The 20,969-nt window shown below is 44.5% G+C and overlaps 1 protein-coding gene across 8 annotated transcripts in view; it reads left to right on the plus strand.

Annotated features, from left to right (window-relative positions):
* Window positions 1-20,969, plus strand: part of FYN (FYN proto-oncogene, Src family tyrosine kinase) — a 203,087-nt gene that overhangs the window by 133,499 nt on the left and 48,619 nt on the right. For all 8 annotated transcript variants that reach the window (XM_053664772.1, XM_053664775.1, XM_053664770.1 and 5 more), the window contains 2 exons: window positions 9,191-9,448; window positions 12,666-12,762. In XM_053664772.1, coding sequence (XP_053520747.1) covers window positions 9,202-9,448; window positions 12,666-12,762 — 344 coding nt within the window. In that variant the 5' untranslated portion in view covers window positions 9,191-9,201. The remainder of the gene's footprint in view (window positions 1-9,190; window positions 9,449-12,665; window positions 12,763-20,969) is intronic.

Here is a 20,969-nt window from a genome sequence, read left to right on the forward strand (position 1 = left end):
AGGTAAAAGCAAGAAGAGGAAAACACAGAATTTTTCTGCCTGGTGCCTTAGGCAATTCTTATCTCTATCACTGACAAGCATCCAAAGAACAGTGCTTTGCACCGTTCTCCCCACCTTCATACAGCCCTGCCATTGGGTGGTCTTCAGGCTCTTGCTCACCCAGAGGCCCTGCAGATACCTCATTAACCAGAGCTGCTTGCTTGGGGTCCAGGTGTGACTTGAATGAGTACTGTCATTCTGAGTTTACTGGGTTTCCCCAGGTACCTAGAAGTTTGGGGCAGGCCAAAGGTTTTCAAAAACCCACTAATCCAGCCACCCCACTCCTGGCTTTGTAATCCCAGATTCTGCCACTCGCTATCAGTACAATCTTGGGAGTTGATTGTATATTCTGGCTTTGCATAGTATCTATGCCCTTAATTAGATTGCTCTGGCTGTTCATCTGTGTACATCAACCACTCCCCCACCCCTCCCAGCACTGCTCCCTCTCTGTCCACTGCTCAGCACAGATGTTGTGAAAACACACTGAGAAGGCTCTGTGTTTTGGTACTGTCACCGTTCACAGCCTCCAGAAGGAGAGGTCGCCTCTTAACAGGCTGTAGCATCCGTCGCTCTCCCTCTCTTAATTTTTAAGTTCCTAAAGCATACTTCATCAGTGTATGGTTGTTATCAACTTATACAGATTAAATCAGTAATTGGTAAAATTAAAGGGACCTTTCTTATTGAAAATGATGATTTATTATCATTATTAAAATGGAACATTCTCAGTATAGAAAAATCTAAGAAATGAAGGAAGCGAGAGAACAAAGAACAGTCACTCATAGTGTTACCGCCTACACACTACCGGCACGTGTCTCAGTATCTTTCTTTCCAAGCAGTTTTCTAATATATAGTCCCAGTCATGTGATCCTTCTGACTATAACATGAGCATTTTTCCATATTACTGACAACTTTCTATAAACATGAGTTTTAATTTCTGTTTGATTTTACATTATGAGCATGCCTCGCAATTTCCTTACCACTGCCTTCTTGTTAAACAATTGGCAAGTTTTCTAATTACAATTCAAATGATAAATAATACTTTATTTAGAACCTCTTCACATGTCATTTTTTAAGTATCTCTTTAGCACAGATTCAGACAAAGAACAGGTCCATTTTTAAGTTTTTTAAAAATAATATTGCCAAATTGGTTTATGAAAAGGTTATACACTTATTCCGCATCTTGTATCATCAGTGTATAAGAATGTGCATTTAAAGGAAACTTCATCACTATTATGCAGACTTATTTTTTAAATTTTGTTAATTTAGCGGTGAAAATATCTCACTAATCTAAATTGTGTCTTTGTTTACTATTGAAGGTAGTATTTTTCCATTTTCATAAGTTGTTTTTCCTATCTATGGAATGCCAATTCATGTGATTTCCCATTTACCTAATCTTAAGGTTTTTAAATCCCTAATATATTAAAATATTAACCCAAAGAAATTGAAAGCCTGTGTCCACACAAAATGAATGTTCACAGCAGCACTAATAATAGCCAAAAAGTGCAAACAACCCGAATGTCCATCCACTGATGACTGGGAAACAACAAATGGTGTGTCCATACACTGGAATACTTTTCAGCCACTAATTCATACTACCGAGTGAATGAACCTTGAAAACATTATGCCAAGGAAAAGCAGCCAGTCACCAGAAGCCACATATTGAATGATTCCATTGGTATGAAATGTCTAGATAGGCAAATGCACAGGGACAGAAAGTAGATTAGTGGTTGCCAGGGGCCAGGGTGAGGAGGGAGTGGGGAGTAACTGCTTAATGAATACATATTTCTTTTGGGTGTAATGAAAATGTTCTGGAATTACATAGTGCAATGGTTTCCTTTGTAAATATGTTTAAAACCACTGAACTGGACACTTTAAGAGGGTGTATTTAGGGTGTATGAATTATATCTCAATAAAAATAAAATAGAATAAAATTTTAAAATACTAACCACGAGGAACTTCTGTGTGACCCAAAAAGGGGTGGGAGCGGGCCTGAAAAACTTTAGTCTGGGCTGTAAACCTTTCTCGACCCTTGCATAGACAGTTAAAACATATCCCTAATTTTACCACCGTTCCGCTCCAAGTGAAGTGAATGCAAGAAGAAAATGTTCTTTCCTCCTTTTGGAGCCTTTCCATGGTTTGGTATTAAACCCTCATTTAGCCATTTGGGCGGGAATGGTTCCAGCATTCAGTTGACTACAATGTTAAATCTCACCATTGGCGCCTAATGCTTCCATTTCTTTTCTGTTAAGTGCATTTGGATCTCTGGGCCTTGCGGAATGGAAGGTGACCCAGGAGGGAAAGGAGGACACGCTACAGGGGCACACGCCGCTGCTTCTCGGTCTGGGGGTCATTTGAGCAAGACAAGCTGAGGGGAGAAAGCCAAAAACAAAATTCTAGGTGCCAGAAATGTGGCTTTTACATTTTACAAGTGGTTCGTATTAGTTTGGTTCCCTTGCTGTGTGGTATGGAACAAAATCGAACCTCCTCACTCTCCAGAGGGCTGTGTGAGTCTTGCATAAATGATCAGATGGGCCCAGCCCCGCCACTTACTCTTTCTGAGGCAAAGTTTTGATTTCAGTTGTAAAAAAGACTGTTTCCATTATTGCACGTGGCCACTGCAGCATTGTATATATTTCTGCTTTTACATCAGTCTTCTCACCACAGAGATGTACTGTTCTATCACTTGTGTTTGGTGCAGGGCTCACCCTGACAGGACTCCATCAAGAGTAGAAAGCTGTTATTTTGTGCGTAGAGGCGGCACTACATGTGTAGCTCAGTTAATGAAGTAAATATGTTGCACAAAGTTTTGCATGTAAAGCAAATCACATTTTAAGTTCAGGAGGAAGACTCACTTCTATACCAAGGAGACCAATGCTGACTCCTTCATCATGTATATAAATATTCCACCACGTCTAGGAAATACCAGGAAACCGAGGGCTGCTTTAGTGTCACCGGCTCAAACTTTCATTAAGGTGTCCAGCTACATCAAGAAAGCTGGTGACTCACCACCCCTGGCATGGTCCCAGCACCCCCACAGAGCCAGTCCCAGGGGCTGGGATGGGAACGTGCACGCGTAAGGCCCAGTGCCCAAAATCAGGGCCTTCATCAGTCATGCACATGAAGTTGGGCTCTGTAGAGCTAGGGGACCTCCCCCCCGGCCTCCCCCTGCACTCCTCCTACCCTTGCGCCCACACCCTTGCATGGACTGGCCTGGATTCCATGGGGAGAAGGCAACTGCATTCTATAGTAGAAGCTTCGTGTGCTGACCGTGGAACTAATCTGTCTCACATCAAATCCCAAACCTACCCCTGACTTAGCTGTGGACAGATTCCCAGACCTCTCTGTTCCTCCATTGTAAAGTGAGGGAAATAAGAATACTTCTGTCTTAGTATTGTCCTGAAAATTTAGTGAGACAGCAGAGTCCTGCTTTTTTTCTAGCCTCCCCAGTCATCTCGGGCCCCTCTGTCTTGACTGCCCCCCAGAAAATGGCATTGTCTACACTCCCTGTGGGGGGTCAGGGCCTGGTATCCTACAAAGAGTACTGAAAATCATTATAAAGGATTGAAAGTTTTAGGAAATTTGGGTGGCAAGTTCTGTGGCCCAACTGTCACTGCTACCTGTGTGGCACTCATCTGTCATAAATGTCCCACTTCCTGCAACTACATGGGGAAAACTCAGGCCAGCCTTCCCTGGGCTTCAAGTGATTTGTTTCCTCCATTGAGGATGTAGCAGAACACCTCAGGTCAGTTCTTGGGGGAGTTTCAACTTTGCAAGGATTAGGTCCATCCCCCCCACCCCACCCTGCCCACCACAAATCTTCTGTCCGGAGATTGTTTCTGCTGTGCCTCTACCATGTCTTACTGTCCTCCTGCCTCGTGTCATTACTGTTGACTGAAATGGGTGTTTGCTTGTGAAGCTGCCAGTGTTTGCTTTCTTTCCAGAGAACTGGATGGAACTATGTAGTAGATCTAAGTTCAGCTTTAAATTCTTTTCCAGCTGTCCCCACCTCAGTTACTTGTGTTTGGTTTCTGTGTTCCCTTCTTTGTCCTTTTATTTTTATTTTGATATCTGCCCAGATAGAGTGGAAACCTGCTAAAGCAGCGATGGCAAACTCATGTTCACCAGGGGCCAGTTCAGCCTCTCAGTTGACTTCAAAGGGCCGGATGTAATTTTAGGACTGTATTCATGTAACTGTTCCTTAACAGTCAAGCAACAGCGCTAAACAGTTAGAGGTCAGCGCTGCCGCTGGGTAGAAACAAGGTGCCGGGCTGGATAAAACCAGGTGGAGGGCGGGATTCAGCCCACGGGCCCTGTGTTTGCCACCTGTGAGCTAAAGGAATAGGGAATGATAGCACCAGGAAACACGCCACATCAGAGTACAGGCCAATGTGGCTTTCCTGTCACTCTCCAAAGTCCGGGCTGTCAGCAGCAAGGATGGTGACTTATGCCTAAGGGCTGTCACTTCTCCACACACACCTCGGCTGCTTTCTCAGATGAAAGTGCTTAGACTGCTGAAGTTGAAGGTATTCCTTGTCAGTTTCTCCTTTCCTCCTCCTACCATACATGCCCACCTCTGCCTGCAAGCTTATGTGACTTAAGAGAAAGCAATTTGCTTTGCCAAAGACTGCCAGTGTGACCTTTTCCCATTTTTGGTACCTAGCTCTCACATACACCTGAGATCTTCTCAAAAGCCCTGCAATATTATAACCTGAGCATACAGGCAGTGCTTAATTGATTGGCATGTGAGACAACATGGGTATACCTGTGTTTAATGGCCACCCAGCGGACCAGACCGTGGTCTGTCTCACCAGTGGAGGAAATGTACATTCCAGCAGACTCACTGTGGAGCAGCAGCCTCTGCCCAGAGTAGCAGAGAGAGTCGATCCTGTGTGTCAGCGTCAGCCAGCCACTCGAGGGCCATGCAAAGGGGGGGCTGCACGTGGCACAGTGCCCGAAAGTGCTCTGGTTAATTGATGACATCTGCTGTGTTCAGGGGAGCAGGGTGTGGCCATCCTTAGAGTCTCTCTTTGGCAACTCTTCCTGGAGTTGCATAATGCTGTTGGCACATATGAGAAGATCCAGCAAGCTAAAACCGTAAGTAAATCAGGTTTTGCATGCATTACAGAAACAGAGCCCCTCAGTCTGCAGGACTGGCAAATGAGGAGCTTCACGGGGGTGATCTAGACACCTTCGCCACAGGCCCAGGATCCTGCTGATCAAAGTGCTTACCCATCAGCTTTTCTGTACACCGGTCATGAGTTCATGGTGTATGATTTACTGATCTGAGTAACTCCGGGGCCCCACTTTCAAATGGCATTTTTCAGAGTCTTCCAGTGCCCCCCAGATCTTGAGCAAGTATATTAGTACATTAAATGCTCACGACGGACTTACAGCATTGTCCACAAAACCCCCACCACAAAATGTCACATAATAAAGAATGTTTTTATTTTAACTCAAATGCTACCAAGTTTGCCATGCAGCAAGGAGCCTAAAGTCACATTGAGTACAACTCATATAGCATCTTCTGACTCTTCCATCAGGAAACAGTTAGTCAGACCACCCCAAGTGAGAGGAAGAAGACTACAAGTTCTTAAACAAATATTTTCATTGTGATTAACTTTTAATGGCTTGAGCCTGCATTTACTGATTTATTTTGGTTTCTTCATGTTTGTCAAAGAAAGGAAAAGAATAAGCAAGATCTGTGCAGAAACATTCCTTACTCAAAATTCCAGCTGCATGAAGTGGTAACAGAGCTGTCCTTCTATTAAAAAAAGAATTGTTTTCTCCAATTCTCTCATTGTTTTTTTGCATATAAACATTTAACAAATATTTATTGAGCCCCTACTGCCTTCCAGGCACTGTTCTGGACACTAGGAATATAATAATGAAACAAAAAACAGTTCTTGTCTTCAAGCAGCTTACTATTCATTCCCTTCCTTTATCTCATAGTATTATATGTAAGCTGTTATTCATTTACTACAGTGGTAGTACTTTTTCTAGTATGTTTTGAAAGACTGGATTTTTTTTCTTAGTTTGATTAGATGTAGGATCCTATTTTCCGCAGGGCTCTGTGTGAGGGTTTGTTTTGTTGGAGTTCAAAGAGTAGTCTATAGTAAGAGTTCTAATTAATTTTACATTCTTTTCTCTATCACAGGGCTAAGCTTCTAGAAAAAAAATCAGAGCATTTCTTGTCGTTTTTTAAGTTGCCTCCTTTTACCTACTAGCATGCCAATTTTCCTGAGGAAGGCAGTCTAGATTGAATGCTAATTATATATATGAGAAACAGCTGTTTTACTGTTTCAAAGATATAGATATAAATTCTCCCTCTCCATAAATCAGGATTTTTCGACCTTGACACTGTTAGCATTTAGAGCCCAGTCGTCCTTTGTTGTTGGAGGCTGGCCTGCTCTTTGTGGGGTACTGAACAGCATCCTTGCCTCACCCCGCTAGGTGCCAGTAGTACCTCTTTCCTGGAGGGAGATAACTGAAAACGTCTCCAGGCGTTGCCTAATGTGGCCCATGGTGACGGGAGCAAAATCAATCCTGGCTGAGACCCACTGGCGTAAATGATGTTATTCTGTGATTCAGGTCTCACGTCTTCTAAATACAGCCTATGAGTGAAATCCCCGAAAAAAGCACCCGGGACAGAAAGTATCTTCTGTGTGTCCTTTGTAGAAGCTTAGAGTTGAGTAACTTTCCACCAGGAAAGAGTTAATATAAAGTGAGCAAGACATTTTTCAGTCTTATGAAGCAACACCAGCAACAAATGATGAAATCTCTTCAATAAATTACGCCTTGGAAATAGTTTGCATTTCCTGTTGGAAACTTGTTAAAATCATATTCATTTACCGTAAGTTAGAGAGCATGTTGGACACAGTATACTGTAAATTAATCTCAAATGATGTATGGCCAAATGTGTTCCAGATTTGGTGATCTCAGCTCAAGCAATAGGAGGCTCATTTCCAAATATTTCTGTTCTCAGGAACTGACATTCAATTCAATAAGTATTTATTGAACCATGTAATGTGAGAGGACTTTAGAACAGTCTGATACTGCTTCCATGACCCTGTCCAGCAGAAAATCAGTGCCTAGAACAGTGCCCCCGAGACTCTCCATCCCTGATGTGGCATCCCCACTTTGGTTTACAAGATACTATAGAAAAAACTGGTTTTTCCATTCTCCTTCACTGCCTCAAGTCCTTTCCCATCCTGTACAAGCCGTGCCCTCCCCAGTGAATACATGTAATTACACATGATGTCATGTGTTTCTTATTTGGTTCTTTGATCCCAAGGGGGCCACTTCTCAGATTTTGCTGGGGACATCCATTGCATGTCAATTTGACAGGGGTATTGTCACAGAGGGGCCATTTAACCAACTTACCTGGCATTTCTGAATCACCTTCCTTTTTCATACACACCAGTAGATTCAAAAGTACAGGGCAAACTTGACAAAAGTCACTTCAAGAAGGGTTGGTCTTGACACAAAGAGAAAGAAAGGGTGAAAGAGAAACACAGTGGGCTAGAGAATCTTCTCTCATTCGACTGCTCTTTATTGAGTACCCACTGTGTGCCAGGCACTGACAGTATAGCTGTGAGAAAAATGGACAGGGCCTTACTTTCCTGGAGCGCACAGTTGATTGGGCAGTGAAACAAGTGGACAAGCCATCTTTTTTACTATGGTTCAATATGAAGGAAACCAAGATGCTAAGGAGCACCACAGAAGGGCCCCGCCCCAGCCCGGGGGAGAGCGGAGAAGCAGAGAAGGCTTTGCAGAAGAAGCAGTGTCTCATTCAGGACATGATGGATGTTGCGTATCAAAGAGGAGAGGGAAAGAACATTCAAGGCCGGAAGGAGAATGACAAAAATGGGACCACTGAGGAACTGAGAAGTTCAGCGTGTTTGGTTAGTAGAGTGTGAGACAGGAAGCGTGAGAACTAAACAAGAAAGAAACAAGTAACCAAGTAATAATACTTCTCAGGGTTCTGACTTGAGCAACTGGGTCATAAGTGACACCATTTACTGAAATAAGGAGCTCAGGACAAGTAGGTTTGGAGGAGGATGGGGTGGCGAGGACTCAAGTTTTTAATCCACCACTACCTCTGGAACATAGGATGATTTTTTTTTTTTAACGAAAGATGGCAAAAGCTAAGAGTTGAGTAGCAAAGAGTTGAGTAGCAGCTTCCAGTGATTTTGTTACAGTAGTCTGTCATGACATCCTGCAAATACACTTCAACCTCTTAGTTTCTGCCAACTTAATTTTTCACCCAGCAACTATTTCTTCATTTGGATACATATCAGGATTGAGGGTGGGGGATGCAGGTCGGTGAGGTGGGGGAGAGTGGTGGCGGGAGAATGGAGACAAACTGTACTTGAACAACAAAAATAAAAAATAAAAACATATCAATATTTTTTAAATTTTTATTAATTTTAAAGAGAGGAAGGAAGAGAGAATGAGGCATTGATTTTTTGTTGTTGTCCCGCTTATGGATGCCTTCATTGGTTGATTCTTGTATGTGCCCTGACTGGGGACTGAACCCTCAACCTTGGCGTGTATCAGGGTGACACTCTAACCACCTGAGATACCTGGACAGGAGCCTTACCGTTATCTTATGGCTTAAATTTTAACAAATGAGCCCTGAAAAATGGGTACCCATGAGTGAAGAAGTACAGTGTGTCATTTAGGGGCCGTATTCTGGCTTTTCCAACACACCTCTACCCTCTTCTTTAAATTTCCTTTGCTGTGATGGAGGTTTTTATTCTAATATTGTATGGACTCATTTTCTAGCGCATACATTTTTTTAGATGACTAGAGAAAAATATAATTATATGTATTATTGGGCTGTCTTCAGGCAGGTGTGTGATATAACAGAATTTTAAGGGGTACAGACCTCATTTGAGAGAAATTACTGTGTGGTGAACATCAGTTCTGTGTCGATTCCATTGCTCAGAGCATATGGGGCACGAGTGAGGTTGTCAAGGTAAGGGCGCTGAGCTTGCTTCTCACCGTCAATGCTGGCCACTGCTTTTCCTCACGTCCCTCACAGGCCTGAAATATCCAAGGACAAGCCTCAAGAATGAGCCCTTTGAAATAGTCAACCAACTGGCAACTAAGGAGCATCCAAGTTTACCTGCCTCCTTTATGTTTTCGGCAGGAATTTAGATAATGGGCTGTGTGCAATGTAAGGATAAAGAAGCAACAAAACTGACAGAGGAGAGGGATGGCAGTCTGAACCAGAGCTCCGGGTACCGCTATGGCACAGACCCCACCCCTCAGCACTACCCCAGCTTCGGCGTGACCTCCATCCCGAACTACAACAACTTCCACGCCGCAGGAGGCCAAGGACTCACCGTCTTTGGGGGTGTGAACTCTTCGTCTCATACTGGGACCTTGCGTACGAGAGGAGGCACAGGTAAGCAAGCCCCAGCGGGGGCAGGGGGCCGAACTGGGGAGGAGGAAGCTACAGCTACTCTTCATTTTTCTGGCAGTTGAACACTTGTGCTCCAGCTTGTGTTGACTAAGGACTGAATATTTAAAGTGTTTCATCAGTTTCCACCTATAATATATTCTACCAGGCAAAGAGTGTAAAAAAAAAAAAAGCCAGAGCTTCATGTGCTCATCAAAATGCTGGTGGCGGCGATGTGGGGACCCCACATTGCTGCCTCGTGAGAGCCCGGCGTGGGCTCTGACGGGGTATGACGCTCCTGACGCACTTCAGGCCGGGGCTGTCAACCCCAGCTGGCTGGCTCTGAATAACTAGGGCAGCTTTTCAAATGCAGATGCCTGAGCCCCGTGGAGGAGCTTTTGAATCAGCAGCTCATGGACTGGATCTGAGAGCATGTGTTTGGAGGTTTCCAGATATTAATGCACTGCTATTCCCTGGTTAAAAACTAAGGGTAGCCCCTTCTCCCTCATCCTCCCAATCTTCAGCTAGCCTGTCACTGCCCCACTAGTGGGGTCATTTGGCAGCATTATTTTTGGCCATTCATCATCTTTGATTCTCTCTGACCTTCCCATCATCTTCCATATGACTGTTGTATCAGCACTCAAGTATTTTCATGTATCTTTTGTATTTTAAAGTGGAATCTTCTGTATCCTTAAGGGACCTTTTTCTCTTTTTTTTAAGTCTCATTCTCTTTCCCACCACGGGCCATGTGTCACTCCATGTGCATTTGCTGACTTAGCTAATGCTTTGGAAAATATCTGGCATATAGTCACAGACATAATGTTTTCTGAAACATTTGCAAGTTATCTCATGCATCCTTAGTCTTCCAAATCTGCTCCCAGTATGTGAATCATGGTAACTAGATATTTGACATTATTTGTTCCAAAATTGTTCTGTTCATTACAAAAGCTTAAGGGAAACTATACATTAGCCATTGTGCTCTCAGCTCTTCTGGGAGCCAGTGTCTTATGCAAGGACCCATTGTGTCTTTTTACCCAGGAGTTGGCATTGCTGAGACACTACCAGGGGTTTTCTTCCCACCGCACACACTGGGCAGTGTCCTTACATCCAGAGTACCTGACCCAGAGCTTTGGGCATTATGTCCTTGGGTTATGGTGAATCTAGCTTTCCCTTTAAAGCAAGCCTTGCATGGGTGAATGAATGCCAGGGACGCTTACTGTATTTGCCCTTCCTGCCTTGCTGGAAGGCAGCTGGAATGAAGGATGGAAGGAAAGGGTCTGTCAGACTGTCTAGGGACATCTCTTGAGGATTCAGGAGAAAAAAGAGAGCCAGCACTGCACCCAGTATACACTCCCTGCGCCCACTGAGTGCCTTGCCAGGCAGACTTGGAATTCTGCTGACACAGGCGTTGATCTTGTTCATTCATTCATCAATGCTGGATATTAATCCCTGTGTCTACAGGTGTCACTCATAGAGTCACTAGAGAGTATCATAAACTACTTGCCTTGAACATGTGGGTCTATTCTGTAATCAGGGACAATCCTAGTATGAGAGGCCATCTGGTCCCTTGTAAATTTAAAAAATAAAACACAGTGCCCCTAACGCTGGCAGATCGTTTTGCCTTGTGTTATCTGGCTTATTATAAATGTACGTCTTTCTCCGCATCACTGCTTTCAGTGCTTTACTGCCAGGTGCAGGGTTTGTGCATCCCTGTGACCTCCTGTGACCTCCTGTGGCTCTCCCTTCCCTCTCTAGAAAATAAAAATACCCAGTGAGAATTCACTGGCTGGTGGAGGGAGAGCGTGGCAGTGTCCATCCTCGTGTGCCTTGTCTTCCACACACTGCAGCCTGGGTTTGTTTTTAAAGTATGTAATGAAAGGAATCTGTTAATAGCGTGCTAAATGAGAATAAAGACTAGGCATGACTTTACAAGTTCCTACTTTTTTGTTTTTAGCCAGTCTCTTTTCTAAACTTTTAAGGAAATCTAAACAAAGGAGGCCAGTTGCCAAATGAGCCCTGCTTTGCAGGGTCAGACCTTCTGAATGCTAGCTTTCCAAAGGGAGGTCCCACTTGGGAAGGGGTAGAAAGACAAGCCCTGCTTCCCTCTCTGGTTCTTGAATTGTCCCGCAGGCACGTCTGTTCCCTTGGAACTACTTACACAGAATTTCTCACAAGCTGCAGTCAAGGTGTGTTGGCTGTCCGCTGCCAAGCTCATGGCATTGACAGGATTAAGTTCCTTGCTGGCTGTTGGCCACAGGCCACCCACAGTTCTTTGTTGTGTGGGCCTCTCCAGCATGGCAGTTTGCCTCATGAAAGTATTTGAGTCTGGTAGGAAGGCAGAAGTCGCCATTATTTGAAGCCTAATCATTTAAGGGACATCCCATCACCTTTGTCATGTTCCTTTGGTTAGAAGCAAGTCATTAGGCTGGCCCAGACTCAAAGGAGGGGATTGCACAAGGGCATGAATACCAGGGGGTGGGAATCATGGAGGCTGTCTCAGAAGTCCGCCTACTACCTGGAGGAAGTCCTAGGCCAAATGGGACACTGGACATTTTGTGCTGTTAATAGCAACCCTCTGCAAAGCAAGAAGGGCCCATGTGGGGAGTCAACCAGATGAGAAGAGATAGGATGGGTATGAGGAAGAGCAAGTACTGCAAGTCAGTGTGAGAACAAGTGACTGCAAGGTAGAAACCGAGTGAGAGAGGGAGTCGCAAAGCGAGAGGCAGGTGCAAAGGGCGAGATACCCTCTAAGGTGGACATTTACAGAGAGGGCCTCCTCAGTCCCCGGGCTGCAGCAATTTCCTACCACATTCTACACTGCTCTTCTGCCAGGGGAAAGAGTGATACTTTACCCAGCACCCTCTGTGGGCTCCTGAGTGTCAGACACAAGGCGTCGTGATTGCTGCAGAGCCCTGCAGATCTGAGCTGCTCCACTGCTGCTGCCCCTTCGTTGTGGGCGTGATATTAACATCTGTCTCTTCCCAGGGATTCATTCAGAAGTGTACAGAGAAAAGTCCTTCTGTTCCAGATTTTAGCCAGGTCAAAGAGGAAGGCATGAGTCCAGCCCTGAGACTCTGGTTTCACTCATTCATTACAAGGCAGCATCGTGTTATTGGTGCTGATTAGCTTTAGCTTTTGAGAATCAGGTTTTAGTGAAGATTTAATTTCTTGGAATTAATTTCTTCTTGTGTAATATCTTTCCTGCTTTGATTCATTTTGTCAGGAGTGACCCTGTTTGTGGCCCTTTATGATTATGAAGCACGGACAGAAGATGACCTGAGTTTTCACAAAGGAGAGAAATTTCAAATATTGAACAGCTCGTAAGTTTGGAGAGGGAGAGGGATGCATCTGTGCCTTTCAAGATCGGGGGGAAAGTTCTTGTTGCCAGTCTGCCTTTTCAGATATCCGAAATGCGGAAATGATTTGAAATGCCTTGCTCAACTCATTAATTCACACCAATTTAACTTGAGAATCGAAGAGTTGGTGAACCAGTGCAGTATTTTATGACAAGGGGTTTTTTGGAGGGTACCACAGTAGCCAAGTTGATGGTGTTGTTTTGCCATTGGCTTAAAGGTTGTAAAAGCATCAGCATCACTCTCTGCAAATCTGCATTTTCATATGATTGGCACAAGGCCTTGCTAACCACGCTCCCTTCCCTTTGCCTGGTGATGTTCTTCACATTTCAGATGTTGCTCTTGCTAAGCCCTCAGTTAAGACTAGCAACAACTTCCTTCTGTTTTCAAAACTGCTAAACATTCCAATTTGGTAAAGCCTGTGGAGGCGTTACCCCATAACAAAAATTTGCAAGTGACAGAAATCTTTGTGCGATGGAAGGAGAAATGATTTCGCCCACTCATGAGTGACTACAATGCACGCATTTTAAGTGTGGCTGGTAGGAACAACAGTTAAACAGGCCCCAGGGAAATTTCAAGGATGAGAATCACTCACTCTTCAAATACTACATTTAATACCTCCATTAGGAAGAGTAAATATAGGTCAGGTTTCCCTGTAGTCTTAAAATATTGCTTCTGGTTGGTTAAGGCCCTCCAGAAAAATCCAGGCACTAAAGAAAATGGCAGTGTCCCACGTCCGCAAGCCTTCTTTCCTTCTTTTCCTCGTGAGCGCCCCCCAGTGGTTGGGAGAGAGTGCCACTTGGGAGCTGAGGCCCTCCGAGGAAGTTCTCCTGTGCCTCAGGTCTGATAGCTCTGTCCTCTGCTCCCTGAGCAAACTCAATCTGATGACAGCAGAAGGACCTGACCACCTGGCCCTTGGCTTTCCAAAGAGCATGAGTGAGGGCGGCAGCCCTGTGGCCCTGCTCACACCAGCAGGTCACAGGAGGGAAGCGTGGTCATTGTAACAGGGGGCTCCTCAGGCCCCGAATGCTGCCTCTTTGGAAAGCCCACCACTTCCCTGGAACGCCACCATGGCTCAGAGCCAAATACTGAGATTATGCCACCTTTAGACCCCAGAACAGAATTTCTCCCACGAGAGTTCTGTAACTGCTGGGTATCAGAAAGGCCCTCCATGTAGTGATCCACCTGTAGGCAGGAGCTAGTAGGTGGCAGAGGTTCAGGGGCTTTTTAATTAAGAGGGAAATGGGTAGGGGTTGTTTTTTTACTTTTTATTTACATGCATGTGCAGAAAAGTACACATATCAAAAGTGTACACAGTGGTAGTTGCCCCACAATAAAATGTGCTTAATGCCACTTAGCTATACAGTTGAAAATGCTTAAGTTTTATGTTATGCATAATTTACCACAATTTTTTTAAAGTGTATAGTTTGCCAAATTTTCACAGACTGAAAATGCCTTTGCAACCAGCACCCAGATCAAGAAGAACATTACCTACCCCCCAGGTAGCCTCCTCCTATGGCCACAGGAACCTTTTTTAACTGGAAATATCACATTTAATGTATTCATTCCCCAGTTGATAGACATTTGGGTTGCTGCCACAAACATTCATGTACAAGTTACTGTGTAGACACGTCTTCAGTGGTCGTAGGCTGAGAATGGATTCACTGGGTTTCTTCCTTTCCTCTACTTCGTGAAAGTTAGTAGCTCTCACCAGCACTTCTAAGTGCAAAGTTCTCAAGCGTTGGACCTGCCCATCTCTCAGGTTCACATGTGGCAAGTCTCTTCTAGACGAGACCCATATGTAGAGACTTACCTGGTGGTCCTTCAGTACACCACACTCTCTCCCAGCCACCTGCTTTGGTAAATTCTCTTCACACTGCCAGGAGTCTTCCTCCCTGATTATTTGCTTTCATGGCTTCACTGATCTCCTTCACTACTGTTTCTCCTCTGCATTTCCAATGTTCCACACAAGAGGCTGGATCATGGTCATACTTTAGGTCCAGTGGATATACAACAGGGTGGTACTGCTCCAGAATTTCTTGTTTTGCTTTCCACGTTCTTATGACATATTCCACGATCTTTCCAGGATACTGCTTACATTTTTGTGGCTAAATCTACTATGATTTCATCAAACTGATCTTCAAGTTCTCTGATACTAGAATGTATAAAACAGTTATCACTTGGCTGGTGTAGCTCAGTGGATTGAGCACAGGCCTGTGAACCAGAGGATCACAGTTCAATTCCCAGTCAGGGCACATGTCTGGGCTGCAGGCCAGTTCCCAGGAGGGGATGCATGAAAGGCAACCATACATTGATGTTTCTCTCCCTCTCTCCTTCCCCTCTAAAGATAGATAGATTAATTAATTAATTAATTAATTTTAAAAACCCAGTTATCTGAAGCTGCTTACCACGCTTTCTCTTGCACAGCTGATTCAAAAGTCCGCTGTGCATCTCGCAGCGCAGACTCCGAATTTCCTCTGGCAGCGCGTCCCCAGGCTGCTGCACAAAGCTGCCGCACAGTCCCACCTGGTCTGTCATGGCACGCCCAGCACTGCAGCACACAGAAGTCCTCGTGGGAAGTGTGGGGACCAGGGTACTGTCTCTGTCCCAGCCACTCTCTCCACATCCTGCGGAGGCAAAAAACCCTATGCATTTTCTTAAAAACAGTAAACAGTTACCATTCATTAAAGACTCCTTATGTGCTAGCCATGCGCTTAATTGCAACTGTCTTATTTAGTCCCCCTTTTTAAAAGATTTTATTTATTTTTAGAAAGAAGAAGGGAGAAAGAGGGGGAGAGAAACATCAATGTATGGTTGCCTCTGGAGCACCTCCTACTGGGGACCTGGCCCCAGGCATGTGCCCTGACTGGGAATTGAACCAGTGACCCTTTGGTTCACAGGCCAGCACTCAGTCCACTGAGCAACACCAGCCAGGGCTCATTTATTCTTCATAGCAACTGTCTAAGGTGTGTCTCATAGTCATTGGGTGTCACATGAGGAGCCAGAGGCTCAGGTTCAGAAGCTGCCCAGGTACATAGAGGAGCAGCAAGTGGCAGAGCCAAGGGTGGCGTATGGCGGTGCATCCTAAGTACAGTGTCAGGTTTGGCCTTGGGAAGGCCTGGAGATTCCCATCAGAGGGGACTGAACCATTCGAGTTATGGGAAGGTGAAAGGTTGGCTGGGGGAGGAGGAGATTTGACTTTGATCTCTTCTGATTTCCAATACCTTATTGTTAGTTTGATTCCCTGATGAATGCTTCTTATCTGAGTCTGCTGACTTCGAATTCTGAAATACACTGCACTTTCCCTGCCCATTTCATGTAATAGTCTCTCAGTGCCAAGGCTGGTCAGAACTTTCAACCAGCTTCTGAAAGGTAAGAACTAGGGAGCGGTAGGAAGTACCATACCCAGATCTTCTGTAGGTTTTCTCCATGTGCAAATGGGTTTATGCGCCAGATTGCAGGGAACTTGCAAAGCCAGCCCTTGCCAAAGTCAAAGGCATGACTTCTTCCTTTGTTAATATGGATAAAATCTATAATGGTAGCCAATTGAAATGTTAGATGAACATTCAAAGAAGATCTGATCTACCTCAATCTATATTTTGTTATTTGCATGCATGGCTTTTAATGTTTATAGAAGGCTTTGAGCCTCTGACCCTATTCTCCTAGAAGAAAATATTACAAAGGTTCCCCCCCCCTTTAATATTCTTCTTGCCAGAGGAATTCCTCATCCTACATGCCATGTGAATGCCCTTTATCAAGGTTATAGGGGAAAAATAAGCTTTTAAAAAAACAAATACAATATCCTGAAATCCAGGGTAATAACAGGGAAGACAAAACGATGCAGGAAAAACAAAGCGGCAGCACAGAACCAGACGCGGCGTCTCCGCCCCTCCCCCTCCCCCATCTCTCCTCAACTGAAAGAGGGAGGGACAGGGCTCTGTCTCTCTGGGGCAGCTGCCACACCTCCCTGTGTGTGTCCTCCCACTCCTTTCCCTGACAGGAGGCAGAAATGGGAAGCCACAGGGCTGGCTTTTGTGTTTTAAAGTGCAGCCCGAGCCATGTGACATGCTTGTGCAGGTGTGCCCAGAGCCCATGGCACTGCTGCCCAGCCTGGGGGGGCCCTTCACCGACCTGCTGTAAGCATTCAGTGGTAATAATGTTTGGACATTATTAAATTTGAACCCATTTTGCAAAATATTTAAATTCATCTGTTTCATCCCCTATTTTCCCATTTCATGAGGACTGATACACCACCTAGAAACAGCAGCTCCTCCAAATGTAATAAACAGAGTGAAATAGTGGCCGTTGCCTAGAGTAGTGAGTTCTTTTCACAAGCAGTCCTGGTTTAGAGCCCCATCTAAACATTTACGTTCTCTGAAAGTAAGATGGGTAGTGTCAAACTTAGAGAGAATCTGACATTTATAATAAAACTGCTCCACAGCAGACATTGTTCGCAGATGCCACTTCCTGGTCCATCAGGCTTCCCAGCTCCTGGCACCGCAGCCCTATGAGCAATTTCAGGGATTGGAACTGGGCTCTTTTAATGTCTTTAAATTAGGACAGGGGAAGCTGTTATGACACTTAAAACCTACTCAGAGCCAGAGCTTAAATCATATATTTGAATCAGCGCAAGATCACAGTTAAAGAAAATCTCACCAACTCTTAAATTGAGCTATCTGAACTGTAAGAACAGTCTAAATAGATGTCCCTCTAATAATACTAATCTCTCCAATAACTTTTATCTCCAATAAAAGGTGGTATGGTAGAGATCCTCCTGTTTTCCTAAATCAAGGTGAATGATTTGTAAAGAGTGTATCGTTAATCTGTAGGTGAATTACACTTCTGGTGTCTGTGCCGGCCTCTCTGGGCACAACATATGAAACGCGCTTCCTGACACATCGTGTCCTTGTCACCTCGCATCTCCTTTGAATAAGAAAGTGACCCTAGATGGCCTAGAAAAAAAAAGAAGAGGTTTTTATCTTTCTCATCAATAACTGAAAGCCCTTAGGAAATTAATGGAGTCACTTAAGAGAAAATCATGAATTCCTGGCTTTAGAATGAGCTGATAGTTGGCGTCTAATTTATACTGAACTTTTTAGGTACCCAGACCAAAATAAGATAGTTTATGCTGGATTTGCAATGGAAATTACTTAATTAATAACAGTCACCTGAATAAGCCTGGGCTTGTCCCAACCTACAGCAAAACATATGGCTTCCTGCCCCAATGGCACGCTATACTTTTTTCTTGGTTTAAATAAATTAGAACTAACTTGATGAAGGTTATCTTGCATTAAAAAATAAGCCTGTGCTGCAAGCACTTAATTTTTTTCATCACCATTTTGGAGCATGTTTCAGGTGGGCGTGGGGTGTGGGGGAAGAAGAGGGGAGGCACCGGGTGGATAGGTATTGTTTTCTATGATGAAATGTCTCCATCTAGTGGAATCTCAGAGCACTAAACATTGTCACTGTATAAAAGGCAATGTCTCCAAAGCCATTTCTTTAAACACATGCAATATTTTTTTTAAAAATTAGCTTCCATATATGTTCTCAGATGATATCCTCACAGCTGCATGTATTTCTTTTGGAACATAGAAATAAAACCAACAGAAACTGCTACAATGTTGACAGTTTTAATTTTGTGATTTGAACCCAAAAGGCAGAGGGATGCGATAGGGAAGAAGCACAGGATAGACTCCACCCAACTGACTGATGATGACCCAGCTCTTAAATTGAGCAGTGGGTTACAGGTGCCCATATATACAAGGGGCAACCAAAAAACTGAAGTGTATTTATAAAAAGTTGTGTATTTGTTCTTACATGTTTAAACTTAAGTCACCTTCAAAGTACTCTCCGTTTGATGCAGTGCACCTGTTGGGATGTTTTTTCCACTGTTCAAAACAGTTTTTGAACTCGTTAATTTTGACACCTTTTAGTGCTTCTGACATTTTTTTGTTTCACCTCTTTCACTTCAGCACATCGTTTCCCTTTGAGGACTTTTTTCATCTGTGGAAACAAAAAAGTGTCACTTGGGTAAGGAGGGCAGGATCAGGTGACTAGGGAGAGAGGGTCATGCCATTTTCACCTAAAAACCACTGAACACTGAGCAGGGTGTGGGCAGGTGCACTCGTAATTCACCCATCATGAAATGGGCAAATGCATTGAAAGAGCCTTCAGAAAAAATCACTGAGACCAAATGCAGCCTCTCACAACAGTGCCAGCTGGTGCACTGATACAGAAGGTTCCCAGAACACTCACCCAGCAGGGGAAGCCTGTGCCACAAGGGGCCTGCCCTCCAGAAGATAATTCCAGGTTTTGGGGGGGTCCCTGTCATACATCTATTATTTGTATGTATAAATTATTTTATAATAAAAGCCTACACATGAACTAAATTTAAGGTTATTAAAGGACTTTCTGGGTATGAGAACACTTATTTCCTTCTTTTGACTGATTTTTTTCTGTTTAAAATTGTTTGATGGGGTATAAAAGGAAAGACTTGAAAAACTAATTATAACAAATGTTTTTTAAAATCTGTTTTCCTGTGGGCTGTTCTGTGTGACATGTGCCCGCAAACACTTCCCACAGCTGCACCCAGGACGCCTGTGGGCTTGTCACCATTGGTCTGTGACTTTACTAAGTCCTATCTGGAGTTGTCATTCATCAGTCACCTTGCACAGATTCAGTCTTCAGAGTGCGGGACTCTTGAGTAAAGCTTGTGTTTAATGTGGAGGCTGGTTATTCTCGACCTAATTAAATGAGTCTGGGGAAGATCTTAGCTGGGGCCAAGCGCCAACACATTTTCTTCCCTGGCTGAGGACTTTGACACAGAGCCCAGCCAAAATGTGGTCTTAAGAAAGGCCTGGGGTTTCTCTTGCTGACTCCAAGGACCAAAAAAGGGAGGCGAGAAGGCGCTGGGCCTCTGGTGATCAGGTGGGGTGGGCGTTTCAGCTCTGGTCTCCGAGTTTGCTCACGGCAGGCGCACTGCTCACTGCAGGCCGGTGGAGGGCGCCACAGGCAGCGGTGGCTTCGGAGCCACAGCCCCTCATGCATCTGCGAACCATGGCGATGGGTGTGGCCACGCTCTCCATCCCTGTCCTCCGCCACACACACACACAGCTGTGTGAGTCTGAGCACATGAACTCTACCCATTCGGTTTACTTATCTGCTTTAAGCTAAGAGTGGTGTCCTAGCACCCCTTTTCGTGTCCTTCAGCCCACACCTCTGAGTGCTCCACGGATCGGGACTAGGCTGTCACAGATGTACAAACAGTGTGGCTAAGAATCCCACTGGTGTCAGTCCTCCCCCTGCACTTGTACTCACCCGGCTACGCCTATCCTCCTCTCCCCGCACCCGACTCCAGTCATTGCTGTAACTAGACAATGAAATAGTCTCATGTTGAACATGTCTGAGCACAGCTTACCCTGTAGTATCATTATTCTACCCATTTTCTTGAGAGCAAGCAAGGCAAGGATTCCGAATACACTTTCATCCCTTACTGGGCCTCCGAACAGGCTTCTTTGCTCAGATGATGTGCATGCGGCTATAGCATGTTTTTTGTTTTTTTTTTTTTTTTCTTTTTCTGATGAATCTTTTAATGGCTGGCAAGTTGACAGCTTCATCTCTCCAGCAGTCCCAAAGGAGGCTGTTTGCTTTGGGGGAGGGGGGGGTGCATAAAACAGAAACTGTTGGTTAAATCACTATTAGTGTGTGTTTTACTTTTCTCCAGCTTTACTGAATATAATTGACATAATATTGTGTAAATTTAAGGTGTACAGTATAATAGGTTAATATGTATATATTGTGAAATGTTTACCATAACAAGTTTAGTTAACACATCCTGTACCTCACATAATTAATGTTTTGTTGTCGTTTTGTGTCCGTGTTTTTCTTAAATAGCCTGGGACTGGGTTCCCTTCCCCTCTGTCCAAGTTGGGGATGTTTACCAAGCAAAATGCACCCCCACTCAGAAAGCCCTCTCCTGGCCAGTATCCTACGTTCTTAATTCACAAAGAAGGCCAGAGATGAGAGACGGTGCAGGATTCCACTCACAGCGGACCCTTCGGCCCTCAGGGGGCTGTGCTGGAATTTGGGGAAATCAGGTGGCAGAGTGACCAGGAGATAGTCACACACTCTTACAGCCTTGAGACCAATGGCAAAACATTGAAATGGTCATTGTA

This window comes from Artibeus jamaicensis, unplaced genomic scaffold (genome assembly GCF_021234435.1).
Source record: "Artibeus jamaicensis isolate MK-2021 breed Jamaican fruit bat unplaced genomic scaffold, CSHL_Jam_final contig_387, whole genome shotgun sequence".
In the NCBI taxonomy this organism is placed as follows: domain Eukaryota; kingdom Metazoa; phylum Chordata; class Mammalia; order Chiroptera; family Phyllostomidae; genus Artibeus; species Artibeus jamaicensis.